This window comes from Rhinolophus ferrumequinum, chromosome 9, assembly GCF_004115265.2.
Source record: "Rhinolophus ferrumequinum isolate MPI-CBG mRhiFer1 chromosome 9, mRhiFer1_v1.p, whole genome shotgun sequence".
Classification (NCBI taxonomy): Eukaryota; Metazoa; Chordata; class Mammalia; order Chiroptera; family Rhinolophidae; genus Rhinolophus; species Rhinolophus ferrumequinum.
This window is the reverse complement of record NC_046292.1, coordinates 12414001-12428661: the sequence shown is the minus strand read 5'-3', so window position 1 is coordinate 12428661 and position 14661 is coordinate 12414001. Positions and strand designations below refer to the sequence as shown.

At 54.7% G+C, this 14661-nt stretch overlaps 1 protein-coding gene across 3 annotated transcripts in view; it reads right to left on the bottom strand.

The window, feature by feature from the left end:
- PAX7 (paired box 7) overlaps window positions 1-14661 on the bottom strand; it is a 98370-nt gene that overhangs the window by 79986 nt on the left and 3723 nt on the right. For 2 of the 3 annotated variants that reach the window (XM_033115022.1, XM_033115023.1), the window contains exon 4: window positions 13673-13801. In XM_033115022.1, the coding sequence (XP_032970913.1) occupies window positions 13673-13801 (129 nt within the window). Of the gene's footprint in view, window positions 1-13672; window positions 13808-14661 lie in introns of all 3 variants that reach the window. The other variant, XM_033115021.1, reaches the window with a different exon arrangement.

Below are 14661 nucleotides of genomic sequence, written 5' to 3'. Positions count from 1 at the left end.
CCAGGAGAGAAAGTTCTCTAATCAGGGAAACAGATGAGGAGGGGAATCATTTGTCACCAGATAAGCAATATCAGCTTATCTCTGAAGACCAATAACCACAGCCTGGGGCTCTGATTCCAGGCGCCCACAGAGGGCTCTCTCCTCGCCTTCCTCCAGAGCGGCCTCAGATAGGAGGTGGTCCCTGCTCCTCCCTAGGACAAAGCGCTGTCTCACCAGAGTCTCCTCTATCAAAGGAGAGCACGCTGGTTTTTGACTCCTCCTCCGCCAGTGCATACATGCCTTGAGATGAGAGCTCCAAGCTTCCTCACCTGCCACATTGCCACCTGCTCAGAGCCCCAAGGTGCCATGGGACACAGTTTGGAAACCACTGGACTCCTCATGCCTTGCCATTGTTCAGACAAAGGGGCAAGGACAAGAGAAATTAAGTGGCTTGTCCAGAGTTACACAGCAGCTAGTGCTAAAGCCAGGGCCATTCACGGGAAGGTCTGAATTCCAGCCCTAGTCATCATACTGCAGTTCTTTTCCCTCGGGGCTTTCTTTTTCTTGCTCCTAAAAGGACTTTTCCCAGGAGATGAACAAACCCTTCAAAGGGTCTCCTCTGTGGCATCTGTCAACTCTCCAGATCCCAGGAAGGGCTCACGGGTGCTGGGAGTGTGGGTGTTAGTGGGTGGTACGGGCTTGAGCCAGTCTCCCCTGGGCCTGCGGATCTAGGGTTCATGAAGAACAGGGGAGGGTGCCAGGGCTGCAATTGTCCAGATGGGGCAAGGAGAGCAGCTGGATTTGTGCCCTTCAGGCCACTTAGGGTAAAGGCGTCAGAGTCCTGTAGACCCTATTAGGAGAGGCCCCTCCTCCCGCTATATCCTTGGGCTAATCTCTGTGCCTCAGTTTCCCCCTCTGTGAAATGAAACTTAAAAACATTATCACATTAAAGACAAAGGGTGCTGGACTGCAGGGACGGGAAGCGGCCCTCACCCCAAGCCTTTGAATTCCTGGAAGCAAGACTTCAACCAGCTTATTTTGCTCCTCTGCAACACAACGTTTCCCTCCTTTGGGCTCACTCATGCCATGCCCTCTGGACCTCAGCTTTTCCATCTGCCAAATGACCAGATGACCCCTAAGGTTTGTTCCACTCTGACTCATCCTTTGGGATCTCAGCCTGGAAAGGAATTCAAGGTCCCTTTAATTGACCTCCTAGCCAGCCAGAGGCTTTGCACACCTGGTCATCGGCTTAGAGGAGTCTGGGCACAGCCACTCCCCTTCCTCCTTCTATCTCAGGCCGGGGTCACCCTCTCCTTACACCTCTCTCCACATCCTCTGCTTTCTATCCCCTCTGCACCCCTCTCACTCCTGGTTATAGCATTAACCTCCTGGCTGGTCTCTCCACACCTTTCATTGCATTCTCTGCTCAGTCCATCACTCCCTGACCTAAATCCCCTCCTCTGGCTCCCCACTGCCCTTGGAATCAATCATAACTCCTTAACTCAGCCTAGAAGAGCCATGACCTGGACTCCAGCAGTATCACCCCAGCACAGCCCACACACGTAGGGCTTAATAAACAGTTGTGGGGTGAACAGATGAAGAACCAGATACCTTCAAAGCACTTCCTAGTCATCCCATCAGGGCTGAGAACTGCCCTATTTCAAGGGGATGAGGACAGCTATGGCTGGGGAGGGGATGGATGTGACTGGGCTGTGTCACGGCCCCTCACCTGCCTCCTTTACACCTGGAAGATGTTTCCACCATCTCCTTCAATCACCACATAGTGCTCAGCCCTGCCCTCCCACCCTGCTCACCAAAGCTGCTCAGTTTCTACCGGGGTGGGGACAGAACTTGTCTAACAGTGGCTGTTGGTCGAGGAGAACCAGCTCTGTTTGTTTCTGCCTTCTTCCCCCGGCCTTCTGTTGAATGAGGAGCTGCCCATAGGGGCCACTTATTTCTTTTAGACAGGGAAGGATGCTTTTCATTTGCATATGGCTGAGTACCTGTCCCCATTCCACCCCACCAGCAGACTTACAGCCCCCATTATTTCTCAAGTCATAGGAGAGTGGCCTCTAGATTGAAAGTAGCCTTGGGGGAGAAGAGGAGGTGGAAGGGATTGGAGAGTAAAATTTATCCAGCCTCCCAATTAGCCCTGCACTTGATGTAATTATATTGTTGACTCTTCCCAAAGCACTTTGGACTTGTCATCCACGGGACTACAGGGACACTATTGTGCTCTCAGGGCACCTCACTCAAAGTTACCCAGATCTTTCAGGCTAGAGGTGGGGCTCCTTTTTCTCCTTCATCGCCCCTCTCTGCCACCCACCCAGGCACCTCCTCTAGAGGATCTCAGAGGAGTGGCCTCTGCCCACCAGACATCACTGATCACAGACCCGCAGGGGGCCACAGCTGCGATGACTTTTAGAGACCTTTGGATCCAACCCCTCAGGTCCACAGAGGAGGAAGAGAAAGCCTGAGAGCTAGAGTGCAGCTCCCAAGTCACACAGCACTAAGCAATAGATACTCCGGTTTCCATGGCTGTAACCTTTTCCTCCATCACCCCCTCCCAAGAAAGCCACCGACTCAAGGCAGCCTGGAAGCGACCCTAGCGTCCTCTGCCCCCCTACCCCAAAGGCGGGCCGCCGGGGCAGCTGACCCAGCAGAAGCTCAGCAGACGAAGCCCTCTGACAGGCCTGGCTTCCCCTCGCCCGGAGCTGGGTTTTGTTGTGGGGTTTTGTGCGTCGTGTTTTGTTCGGTCTCCCCGCCCCTTCCCGCGCAGGGCCAGCCCCGCCCCTCCCCCCGTGCCCTCCCCCCCGGAGCTCCCAGCGCGCCCCTCTCGACTTCATCCACTAAGTCAATAGCCCGGGCGCGGGCGGGCCCGCTCCCCCCGCCCCGCGCCGCCCCCCGGTTTTCTTTTCGGGATAATGGGGACTCTTTGTGGCCTAATCAGCCTCCTGAGGGGCCGGGAGGCCGGGAGCGCTTCCCCCCGCGGCCGTCGGTGAAAATGAAAGCAGGATTAGGCCGGGGCCTCGGCCCACAGCATAGTAAAGCGCCACCAGGCATTCGCCCCTTCAAAGCCTCTTTCGGGGGTTTGGTTACTTTATTTCTAAAGTTGTTTGTATTTCTAAAGTGGCCATTGAGGCGCGAGCGGGGACTGCGCCGGGAGAGCGGCAGGGAGGAGGGCGGCCAGGGGGAGGAGGAGAAACTCTTGGAGCCTCCCTCCCTCTCTTGGGACCCGCTGACCAGTTTCCAAAGTGCCTTCCCGGCCCTTATTTCCTCCTGCGCTGGGACCGGAGGAGGCCTTATCCCCACTAAGCAGATGGGGAAACTGAGGCTCCGGCACTGGAAGTCACTTAAGGCTCCACATCAGAAGATGGACTCCCGGGATTCACATCTACCACGCAGCCTGGAGGGGAAAAGTGTTTCGTTTTTCTGTTTTCAAGGGGGGAACCGTAAAAGGGGGTATTTACAGTGGTAATCGCTCGCGGTGCACAAATGAATGCACCAGCTAAACTTGATAGTCGCCTGTACAGGCCAAGGAAGGGAAAGTCCCAACCCTGACACAATTTGACCCCCGAAGGAGGTGAATTCATTAAAGAAAGTTCCAGAGCCTCTTTTCTTAGGTTCACTCCCAGCACCTCCAGTAAATGCCAGCACAATAATTAAGAATCTTCCCCACCACCAAAGACGGGAGGGTGCGGGCAGCTATTTTGAATGTTGGTATTTTCAGGTTGCTGGAGGGAGGAGAATGGAAGAAGGGGTATAGACTGGGGCCCCGGCAAAAAGCAGAGGGAAAGGGTTTCTCCTGGCTGCGCTCTTCTCCCACACGCGTCCGTTGGAATTTATTTTATCATCGGACTTTTGGACCCTCGTTATGGTGAATCCAAGCTCTAGAAGTGCAGGCCAGGAGGAAAATTGCAAGCAGGAGGAGCGCGGGAGTGGGGCCTTAGTGCCAAGTCAGGGGAAAGCGCCAGGATCTGCGTCCTGCCTCTGGACCAGCGGCGTTTGTGGTGTCAGTGGTCACAAGAGAGCGCGGGAGATGAGGCGCTTCTGCAGGCTTCCACGGGGAACGAGAGAGTTCCAGGAGGTTCCTTAGGACTCCCCCGGACCCCTACCAACCCCGAAGTTCTCGCTCTGAGGACGAACTCGAGCTTGAACCTGCTTTTCGTGTTTATGCAGCACAGATAAATACAGGGTGGGCTTCTAGGACAAGTTTCCAGGACTTGATCCCAGACCCACAATTCCCACGGCAAAGTATACACCACACACCTCGCAGACATTCGTACACCTACAAAACTTCCTGCAAATGTTGCCTTCTCTCCACCTTCCCCAGTCACCTAGAGACCCACAACCATAGTGGTCCCTCTCCACCGCGCTGAGGCTTGGGACCGTGGAGAGGGCCCCGCGGAAAGTGGCCGCCCACTCTTTTGGGGGCTCCTCTGGGTCTAGGTCCCACCGAAAGGATCCCAGAAATATTCAGGGTGGAGTTTTCCAAGCTACTTCTTTCGCCTGACGCTCCACCCCTTTTTCTGTCGGGTCCGGGGCCTCTTTGATCTTCGGTAGTTTTTCGGCTTCAGACAAAGAGCGCAGTGAAGGCGGGAGGCTCCGGAGACCCGCGGTTCAGCCGGTACTCCCTCCTCCTCTTGCTCGCTCGAACCCGCGGAGCTGCGAGGTCCTGGCTGACGCCTGCGACTCCCTACGTCGGGTTGGGGGCTGTCTGCCAAATTCAGCCCGGGCCCCAAACACATCCTGATGTGCTCACAGAGCTGCACACACACACACACACACACACACACACACACACACACACACTAATCACAGACACAGACAACCTGGCCAGGAGGCTTGCGCACTTGGAGATACAGGTAAACACCAAACACAGGCACTGAGGCAGGTGTGTTTATCGTGGGCTTGTTCATTTTCTGTCTCAACCACCTGACTCAGAACCACCTGACTCAGAAGGCAGGTATCTTCTTTCTTGTCTCAGGCATTTAACACAATGCCTGACACGTAGTAGGTGCTCAACAAATTGTTACAGAATGAAGACATTCACCCCCCAAGAGGAAATTTCCTTCCTTCCTTCTTTTCTCTCCTCCTTCCTGCATTCCTTTCCCCCTCCCTCCTTTCTTCCTCCCTTGGGACAAACGGGGGAGCTCAGTATTTGTGCTTATGTCTGCATATAACAACCTCAGAAAGGACCCTTCCAAAAACCAAATGGGGAGGGTTAGACTGTGCTATCTTTTCCGAAAGGTGAGGAAGCCGCAAGAACCAGGCTGAGGGCAGGCTCTCAGCCTCACCCCCCCACAGCCCCTCCCCTCCACACCATCCATTTCCTCATCCTGGGCTCCTGCTTCTGGAGTCAGAAACTCCCTCAAGATTACTGGAGTCACCAAAAACGTGCACATGTGGAGCTCTTAATGAGGTGTGGCCCACAGAGGCCCAGAAACCCTTGTCTACTGGCTGCACAATTCTGCCTGTATGAACAGCGTGTGAATGACCAGTTTCTTAGGTTTGATCCGATTCTCACAGGGGCTCAGGCTCCCGCAAAAGGATAGGAATCTTTGTCTCAGTACAAGTCTCTGGTTTTTCACGGGAGGAAACTGAGACCCAGAGAGGGTGAGTGAGTCCCAGATTACATTGCTAGTGAGATGGGGGCAGGATGGGCAGTAGAACCCTTCTTCCTGGGCCCACCACGATGCATTTAGCTTCTGCCCATCCCTTCTACTTTGGACAGCTGGGTTTAAATGGAGGTAGGTAGAGCCGGCCATCGGAACAGGGAATCTAACAATCGCTGGGAATTAGTGGCTGTGAACTGGACCCAGAGCAGCAGGAAGCCTTCAGCTGGCCCTCTAGTAACTTCACCCTTATTCACCCTCCAGTCTGCAGCGTCCCAAGCAATGGAGTGAGGCTGCTGGCCTGTGCGCCATCCCTGCCGAAACTGAGAACTTAGGAGGGACGGTTGCTAAAAACCGGAAGGCGGCGAGCCTCACTCTCCTGGCAGTGAAACTCTCTCACTGGCTTGTTTGTTTAGCGACTCTCGAAAAAAAGGGGTTCCCGCCCCACTAGCTCCGAGTGCGGACTCGGCCTGGGGCGCGGGCCAGCCCCTTCTCAGCGCCCAGAGCCCGGGCCCCCGCCTAAGGGTCGGCCTCCCTCCCGCCTGCCGGCCCGACTAGCTCGCCTCTAATTAAGCGGCGGGATCGCGGCGAGCCGCCGGGCCGCCCTGTAATATGATGAACTGCCTTTATGCCAGTGTCACCGAAAGCGCTTCTGATAAGGAGAAGCCGCGGAGGATCAAAAGGACGACAGCGGCTCGCCCGCCTCCTGCCGCAGCCCGGCTTTGCTCGCTCGTCCTCTCCGCCCGCGCTCTCCCGCGGGCTGTCTCAGGGTCCCGCGGTCTCTCAAGATCTGTCTGTCCAAGGGCCAGCCTTTCGGTGACTCTGTGTCTCTTTGTCTTTCTTCCTGACGCCCGGAGCCTCCCTTGGTCCGTCTGCATTTTTCAGCGTCTCAAACGCTCTAGGCAGGTTCTCTTCTCCCGCGCTCTTTCTCGCTCTGAATTCTCTCTCTCTCTCTCTGTCTCTCTCTCTCTCTCTCTGTCTCTCTGTCTCTCTCTCTCTCTCTCTCTCTCTCTCTGTCTCTCTCTCTCTCTCTCTGTCTCCCCTCTTCCTCCCCCCGCTCCCCCCCCACCTCCAACGCTCTCCTCCTCCTTTCTGACTCTTTCTCGTCCCATCTCTGTGGCTCTGTGTCTCCTTGTTCTCTGCCTATCCTTCTCTTGGTCTCCACCTGGACTCAGCGGACCCCCAGGGCCCAGGCGACCAAGTCTGGAAAGAGCCATTAGATGGCCAGGAGTCTCGGGGAAATCGAACCAATTCATCCGCAGCAAGTTTGCAGAGGTCCGCGGCCCTTTGCGACCCACCCTCTCTCCGCTGACCAACAGAGGAGCAGGCGAGCCCCCAAAGCACCCGGGAGGGCTCTCGGGGCCTCTTCCCAGCGTGATTTGAGGCGCACACAACTTCCCCTCAACCCACCCGAGACTGCTGCGGCCCCCAATACTTTTTCTCTCCCCCAGAGCTGAAGTTCCAAGTGCAGCCGACCCCCCTTTGGCATTCCCGTCCCGACACCCCTTCCTTTGGCCCCCACTTCCCCTTTGCCCTCGACCCCTTCTCTTCCTCCTTCAGGCCCCTCCCCTTCTCATGCTCTTAGCCCCCCACCCACCCACCCAGCGCTCTCTCCGGACTCCTTCCTTGCCTCGCCTCGCCTCCCCACCCCCCCACCCCACTTTGTTTGAAGTTTTGGAGAGATCTATCTACTAATGGCGAAGTTTCCCCCTTAGGTCACCGTTCTGCCTTGATTCGATTTGGGAAGGCAAGTTCCCTCCCTCCCCCTGCCCGACCCCAGCCGGGGCCAATCGCTCTGGAGCAGGTCAGAAAGCGCTGACCCCATTTCCACCTTTTCCTCTTTTCAGCCAGAGTTGGGGGAAGGGAAGGCTTAGGACAGCAAAAACTGAGGGGAGCACCCCAACCTTCCATTTTCCCTCCCGTCCCCATCCCCAACTGAGTTTCCAAATTACCTCATTAGTCTGGAGTGGGAGAGGGAGATGAGCTATTTTTTTCTGGAATTCCTGGAATGTGCCCCCCTTTGTCCTGGCCTTCAAGGCTCCAAAGCCCCTGGAGAACCTCCCTTTGGGTTTCTATTCTGTGCTCCCGGCAGCCCGCTCTGTCTGTTCTGGGCTGTGAGTTGTTTGGCTTGAGATCAGACCTTCCAGGGCCAGAGCCTGAGGTCTGGTACTTTTCACATTTATATCCTTAGGTTCCCATTAGGAATGAAGCCTCTTCAACTTTGCTGCATGATGGCAAATAGGAACTCTAACGAGGCCACCTGGAAGGAAATCTCATTTGCTCAGCCCTCTCTCCCTATATCAAAACATGTTTTTCTATAGTAATATTATTTATATATAATGTAATATGTAACAACTCTCATTTTCTGGAAGACACTAAAAAGAAAAAAAGAAAGCCCAAATAATCACCTTACTGCTTTAAGGCTGCTGTTATATGTGCTTTTAAATCCTTCCATGTAAATTCCACTGAAAATTTTGGAAAGCTGTGAAAGGGGAGGGGGCGGCGGGGAGGGGGAGAGGTTAATCCGGGTTTAACGCTGCGATGCCGTCTTAGGACCAGGGTTAGCCTGATTGCGTTATCTCTTCCCAACATTTGAGACGCCCATATTTCACCCAGCCAAACAGCTCGGAGAGCAGCGCAGATGGCTGCCGTGGTCGCGCCTCAGGAAAATGTGTTATTAATATCTAAATAACTTCCCAATACTGTCTGGTAAATCTCCCGTCCACCATTCCAAATGATGAATTCGTTTGAAGTCCTCCCTCAGTCTCATCTTTTCAAGGTCTCTCTCTCTTCTCTCTTCTTCTTAGCCAGGCTTATTTCAAACTGGTAAATATCTAATTCCTTTCACGGCTGTGCCATGCACGGGGGTATTTTAGGTATAAACGCCTGGAAACAGCCAGTGTGTGTGGCAGTGCGTGCCCAGAGGTGAACATAAAACCCGCAAGCCCTGGCAGCGGGGGACCCCACCCTGTTTAGCAATGCGATGGTGAGAGGGGCTTCGCGGGAACCTCAATCTGGGAGCCGAGCCCTTCCCTTGTGCGCCCCTGGGACCCTCTCCTGGTTCCCTGTAGAGTACTAATGGCACCCCCACTCCCAACACGCAGCGTTTCGGTGGCTCTGGTCCCGCCACCCCACCCCCAGCACTCCAACGGCTTTCCTGGCTCTCTGGGGCGGATAATTACCCTCTGCTCGCCTGTTCTCCCTTGTTTCAAGTTTGTTCTCTAAATGTATTCTATTAGATTATTATGTTCGTTCATTCCCCCTCCAACCTTATCTCCTTCTGTCTCTTCTCTCCTGGCCCGTCACACTCGATTTAGGCACGAGTTTATCTGGCAAACAGTTTGCCGACTTTGTTTATTTACCGCGGGTTCTGGGGCTGCGAGCGAGCGAGCGCCAGTGTTCGCCCTTTGTAATAGTTCTCATTGTTGTTCCCCGGTAGTCTCAGCGCCCTCCTCCCACTCTCTCCTCCTCGGTTGGGGGGCAGATGGAGGGAAGAAAGGGGGAGTCTTGTGTGCCCTGTGTGGGCGCGCCAGGAGCCCCCGCCCCCGGGATATTCACCCCAAGCACCTCCGCTCTAGGCTCCCCCCACCCCCTCCCCCGGCCCCGCGGAGCCCCCGCCCCCGCCCCCGCCCCCCCCCCCCCCCCCCCCCCCGGTCTCACTGAATATCCACCGCCGAGCGCTGCCTAAAGCCGGGGAATTGCCTGACAACCTCCCATCTTCCTCCGAGCCCCCATTATGCGAAGCTGATCCCACTTTGAACAGCTTCAAATCCCGCCTGGACTCTGTTTGATTAGATTGCCAACCCGGGGTAATCCTTTGATTTGGTGGAGTGTCAATTACCTTTCTCTAAACACACATTTACAGAGGAGGGAACTTGTTGGTTTAAATCAATGCAGATTGTTTCTTGATAAATGGACGATCTTGGTCCCCTCCCTTGCTCCCTCTTCCAAGGCCCCTCTCCCTCTGCGCCCCCTCCTCCTCTTCCCTTTCCAGTTCCAGCCTATCCGGTAAACAATGCCCCTTCCAGGTGTGAAGCTGGAAAAAAAAAAAAAACCGACGTGGGCAGAGGGGAGTCGTGCCCCCCTTTCCCTATTCATTCGCTCCCCCGGAGCCTAATTAAATTTGGCAGGGCCTTGTACACACAATCAAAACAGCTTCCTCCAGTGTAGCAAACGACCGAAAACCGCATTAGCAGTTATCGCTGCTGCCAAATTAAATTGTTTCCCACCTCCTTTTACAAGTGTCTAAAACCGACACTCCGGGCTCTCCCTCCTTTCCGAATCTTCTCCGTCATTTCCCACTCCACACCTGTATAAGTTTGCTGCTTTAAAAATAAATTAAGGAAAAATACAAAGAAACACCAGTCTGCATCCCTCACACACCCCTTCCGCCCCCTCCTCAGAGGGTCTTTCATACCAGAGAAGTCAGCACATTCTCGGGTGGACAGTCGCACTGGCACTTTATCCCTGAAAGGGAAATGAACATTCTTCTTTTTATTCATTCATTCATTCATTCATTCATTTTAAGGAGGGCGCAACTCACAGTGGCCCAGGCGGGGATCGAACCGGCAACCTTGGTGCTTACCAGTACCATTCTCTAACCAATTGAACTAACCCCCTCTTCTTTTTAAACTTGTGACTTCCCCCCCTTATTTCATATTAATTGAGACCCCAGTGGGCTTTCTATCCTAGAGACCAAGTGGAGCCCCATGTCTGATCTGGTCAGCTTCAGCCTAAGTTTGTGCCTCGTCAGATGCATGAGGTTTTGGTGTTCTTATTGTTAGTTACTGTTGTTATTTCTACTATTATTATTATTATTGTTGTTGTTGTTGTTATTGCTGATTTCTTCACACTCACTCCCTCAGAAGAATGGTTTGACTCTGTTCAAACCCCTATCAAATTTCCTACAAGAGTCTCCCTGGGTTCAGGTTGGGAAAATCTTGTTCTTTCCCGTCCCTCCTCAAACCCTTTCCCATTGGGTCCCTGGCTGGTCTCTCCCCTAATCCTCCGAGAAGGGGTGAGGAGGAGAGAGTCCAAGTAGATGAGGGCAAGGAACTGTCCACTTCCCTCTCCAGGTGAGCGGAGCACGGCTGGAGCCCTGGAGTTCCTATCCGCCGCAGTCTGCGAATTCTCACAACCAACAATCCTAATAACTCAGTCTTAACGAGGATAAGAGCAAAAAAAAAAGATATGAACAGCCTCATGAATATCAGCCCAAGGGGAACAGGAGTGAGCTGTTCAGAGATGAAAGTGCACAGAAATAAAAGCTCAATTTAATCTGCTTTAAAACCCTTCAACTTAACGTTTGTGCTTCAAACTCTGAGAGTGAGGACTGATTGCGGATAAATAGTTTCTTACCATGCCTGGAAGCTATTACACCCCTCTCCTACACAGTTTCCCATTCAGCAGTCCCAGTTTTCATTACCAGCTCTAATAAGTCTTAACATTATTAAATGCCAAGCGGACGATAGGAAAAAACGGACTCAGGGAGGGATCTCTCTTTAGCGCTTAAAGAGGAGAGCTCTTAAACCCCTTCTTCCGAGGCTTCCCGCCATGAGAGGGGCAACCCCCAGAGAAAGCATTTGTCAAGAGCAAGGAGCCAAAACAAAGTTTGTGGATGTACACCTCTCCCCCTGCTCTGCTCATGGGATCTCTCTGCCTTTCCCCACCTGGCCACGTTGGGGGGTGGAGAGGCCTTTTCATCTTTAACTTGGCCGTGAAACTCTTGTCTGGGGCCTGGGAGAGAGAGGAGACCTTCCAACTGGGCAGTTCACCGGGTGCCCGCAAACTGGCCCAGGTACCACATCGGGAGCTGATAGGATTTGTCCATTCACACCCATCTACAATCACACTGCACACCCACACTTGCTCAGAACACAACCACGCAATCCAATCCAGAGGCCCATGGGCAAACAGTCACACTGAGAAACACGAGCACCTCTGCAGCCATTTCACTCACAGTCACAATGCCCAACGTGCCCCCTGTCATTCAAAAACCGTGGGACTTTCCCGACACCAGGCCTGCTGCTTTCATTTCATTCCTGCAACTCCTCCCACAGACTCAGCACCTACACTCCTAACTTCCCCATCTGAACTGCCAGGCTCCTCATTCATCCCTGGAGACTTGAAGCTTCCTGGTTCTGTTGCAGGAAAAACCTCCATCCAGCGAAGTCGCCTGTTAGCAGGTTTTACAAGCCCAGACCAGCACCAGAAGGCCCGAACTCCCTTGAGTCAAAGGGATTCCCCAAACCACACAACCTTTCCATCCTCGTCATTTCCTTCTTTCTCAAAAGAAATTCATCTATTGTGCTTCCTCACAGACTGAATTGGACATACCCCTGCCACACACACACACACCCCTAAAGTCTCTCCAAATAAAATGAAATCTCCTTCCACTTCCTCAGGGACACGGCTCAGAAGCAGTATCTGCTGTGCAGTATTTGGCTGGGAAAGATTAGTTTTAGGTCCTCCCACCCTACAAGAAAAGAAGTCCAATAAAGTCCCTTTCCAATATGAACTGAAATAAGGACTGGGTCTCCCCCAAGGGGTGCCAGGGCTCTGGGCTGCCTCAGCCACGCTAGGAGCTGCTTGGCAGCACAGGGCCCCTGCGGCTGCAGACCTGAGGCCCCTCGGCTGGCCCGGCACAGCAGGGTGCCAGGCACAGCTCGATTCCTTTCTTCCCTCTCCCTTTTGTCCCCGGCGGGACTGGGCTCTACTTGGGGACCTGAATGTCAATAGCCCGCCCCTTCCCCAGCTCCAAGCTGCTCACACCGGACTGTCCCTGCCCCCCTCCACCCTTCCCGCTCGGACCAGGCCTGTGGGGGCTGGGCTTCACTGGGCGTTGTCTTTGAAGTGGGCTTTGTCTGTGAAGTTCATCTTCAAGGTTGGGAGAGACCTGGGCTAGGAGTTCACTTGAAGCAAGGAGAGGGGGTCCTTGAGAAACCTCTAGAAGGAAACTCGAACATAACGTGCTCTTTACAATTTCCCCCCACTTTTCCCCAAGCCACCGTTTTGCAGGTTCGCATGGCCACTGTCTTTCCTGCTGCCTGCTGCTTCCGTGCGTGTGTTTGGGGACGTGCTTCTTTCCCCGGGTTAGTCGTCCTAACTCTGGGTTTCCATTTCTATTTCTCCCCACGTCCTGACTTAATGCACACTTACCAAGTGTCAGAGACAACTGCGAGGGCTGCGGGTACAGAGGAAGGACTTTCCCTTCTCCTGAAACTTCCCGCGCCAATAAACGAAAACACAATCCCCTTTCCCGGGCGTGCAGGCGCTTGAAAGACAAACCGCTGGCCCAGCTGTTCGCGAGAAAAATCAGAGCGCTGGGCTCAGACTCCAGCCCGCGCGGCAGCCGCGCCGAAAGTGGGGAGAGGGCGTGTAGAGCCCCCGGTGTCTCCTCCCCTGGGACCCTGCTACCCGGGCATCTGGGAACTTCGCCTCAACTCCTGGCGCAGCCGGAGGAGACCACCTTATTAGCTCACCCATCTGCCTCCCCCTCCGCTACTGTCGCGGTTCGGGCCCTGGCAACGCGGAACTGAGTTAGGCGGCGGCCCACGCCGCCCTCGCTAATTTTTATTGATTGCAGCGGTCGGTCAACTGTCAGGCGGGGTTTCAAGGGACCGTTTAGAGAGCTTGTGCGGGTCTGGTTAACAAATTCATTTAGGGAGCCGCGGCCGGCTCCTCCTTCCTCGCCCCCCGCCTCCTTGCCCAAGTTTCCTATAAATAATAGATGGACACTGGGACCTGCAGCCAAAACGCCAGCCCGGGAGGACACACGGGCCGCCGTCGTCCGCTAGAGTCGGCGCGCGGTCAGCGGCGCACGGTCCACTAACGTGCAGCCGGGCTCCCGGGAGGCGCAGGGGCCGTCTGCGCCTGGCTCCGCTCCCTGCTCGGCCCCGGGGCGCACCCCGGGGCACCCTCCGCAAATCCCGAGAGGCTGCTGTCTGCCCCAGGGCTGCGAGTCCTCCCGCTAAAATTTTGTCCGCCAGTGTGAGCGGCGGAAGCGAACCAATGGCCCGCACACTCGGGCGTGGGAAACCGCGGGCTCCGGCGTCGCGTGTCCCGGGACGGTTCCCTACCTTTGTCGCCCAGGATGCCGTCGATGCTATGTTTGGCTTTCTTCTCACCGTCGTCCTCCTTCTTATCCGTTTCGTCGTCCTCCTCTTTCTTCCCGAACTTGATTCTGAGCACGCGGCTAATCGAACTCACTAAACCTCAGAAATTCAAAGGCAAAAGAGCAAGTATAAGTTATTGGGGCAAGGGAGCCTATGGCCCCTGGGCCCCTGGGAGAAAGTCCCTGAGCCTTTACCCCTAACACGCTGCAAGGGTAGTCACACCCACATTTAAGTGTTCACACCGACTTGGAGGCAGGAGTACAGCCGCCCACTAGAGACGCCTGCCTCACACCTGGGGCACTCACAGGGGGTAAGACTGTGGCAGAGGCACCCACCTGTGCAGGCCTATCCACATCGCTGCACACATTTGTGCCTGACACTATTCTGTGCCCTGGGTGCTCTGCCACCCAAACCCACTTCCCCAAGTCCTCCTTGACAGCAGGCCCTGCAGCCCCTGTTGCTGCGATCCCACACACAAGTGCGTCCCAGCACTGCATGCCTGAATGCCCACGTACACATGTACACATACACCCCCCAGGCCACTTTCCCTCTCTCAGGCAGCATGGTTCAGGGCCTCCACACATGGGACCCACTGGTGGTTGGTGGCAGCAGCAGAACAGAAACGGTGACTAGGAGAAGAGGGTGCAGGGAGCCCACGGAGATCAACCCTCCTGGGGACAGACCCCCCCCTCAAGGCCACCTCCCTGAGAAAGCGCCTAGTGAGTTTCTCTTATTACCAAATCTCATAGGTTAACTTTTTGCCCCTTCCTCCCTCCCTTCCTTCCTTCCTTCATTCCTCCCTCCCCCTCTATCCCTTCCTCCTCTCCTTCTTCCTTCTCTCTTCTCCTCTCCTAACTTCCTCTTTTTTCTTTCCTTCTTCCCTCCTTCCATCTTCCTTTTGGTTTCCCTTCCCTCCTGTTCCCTCACTCTTTTCTCCCCTCAACTTTTCCCTG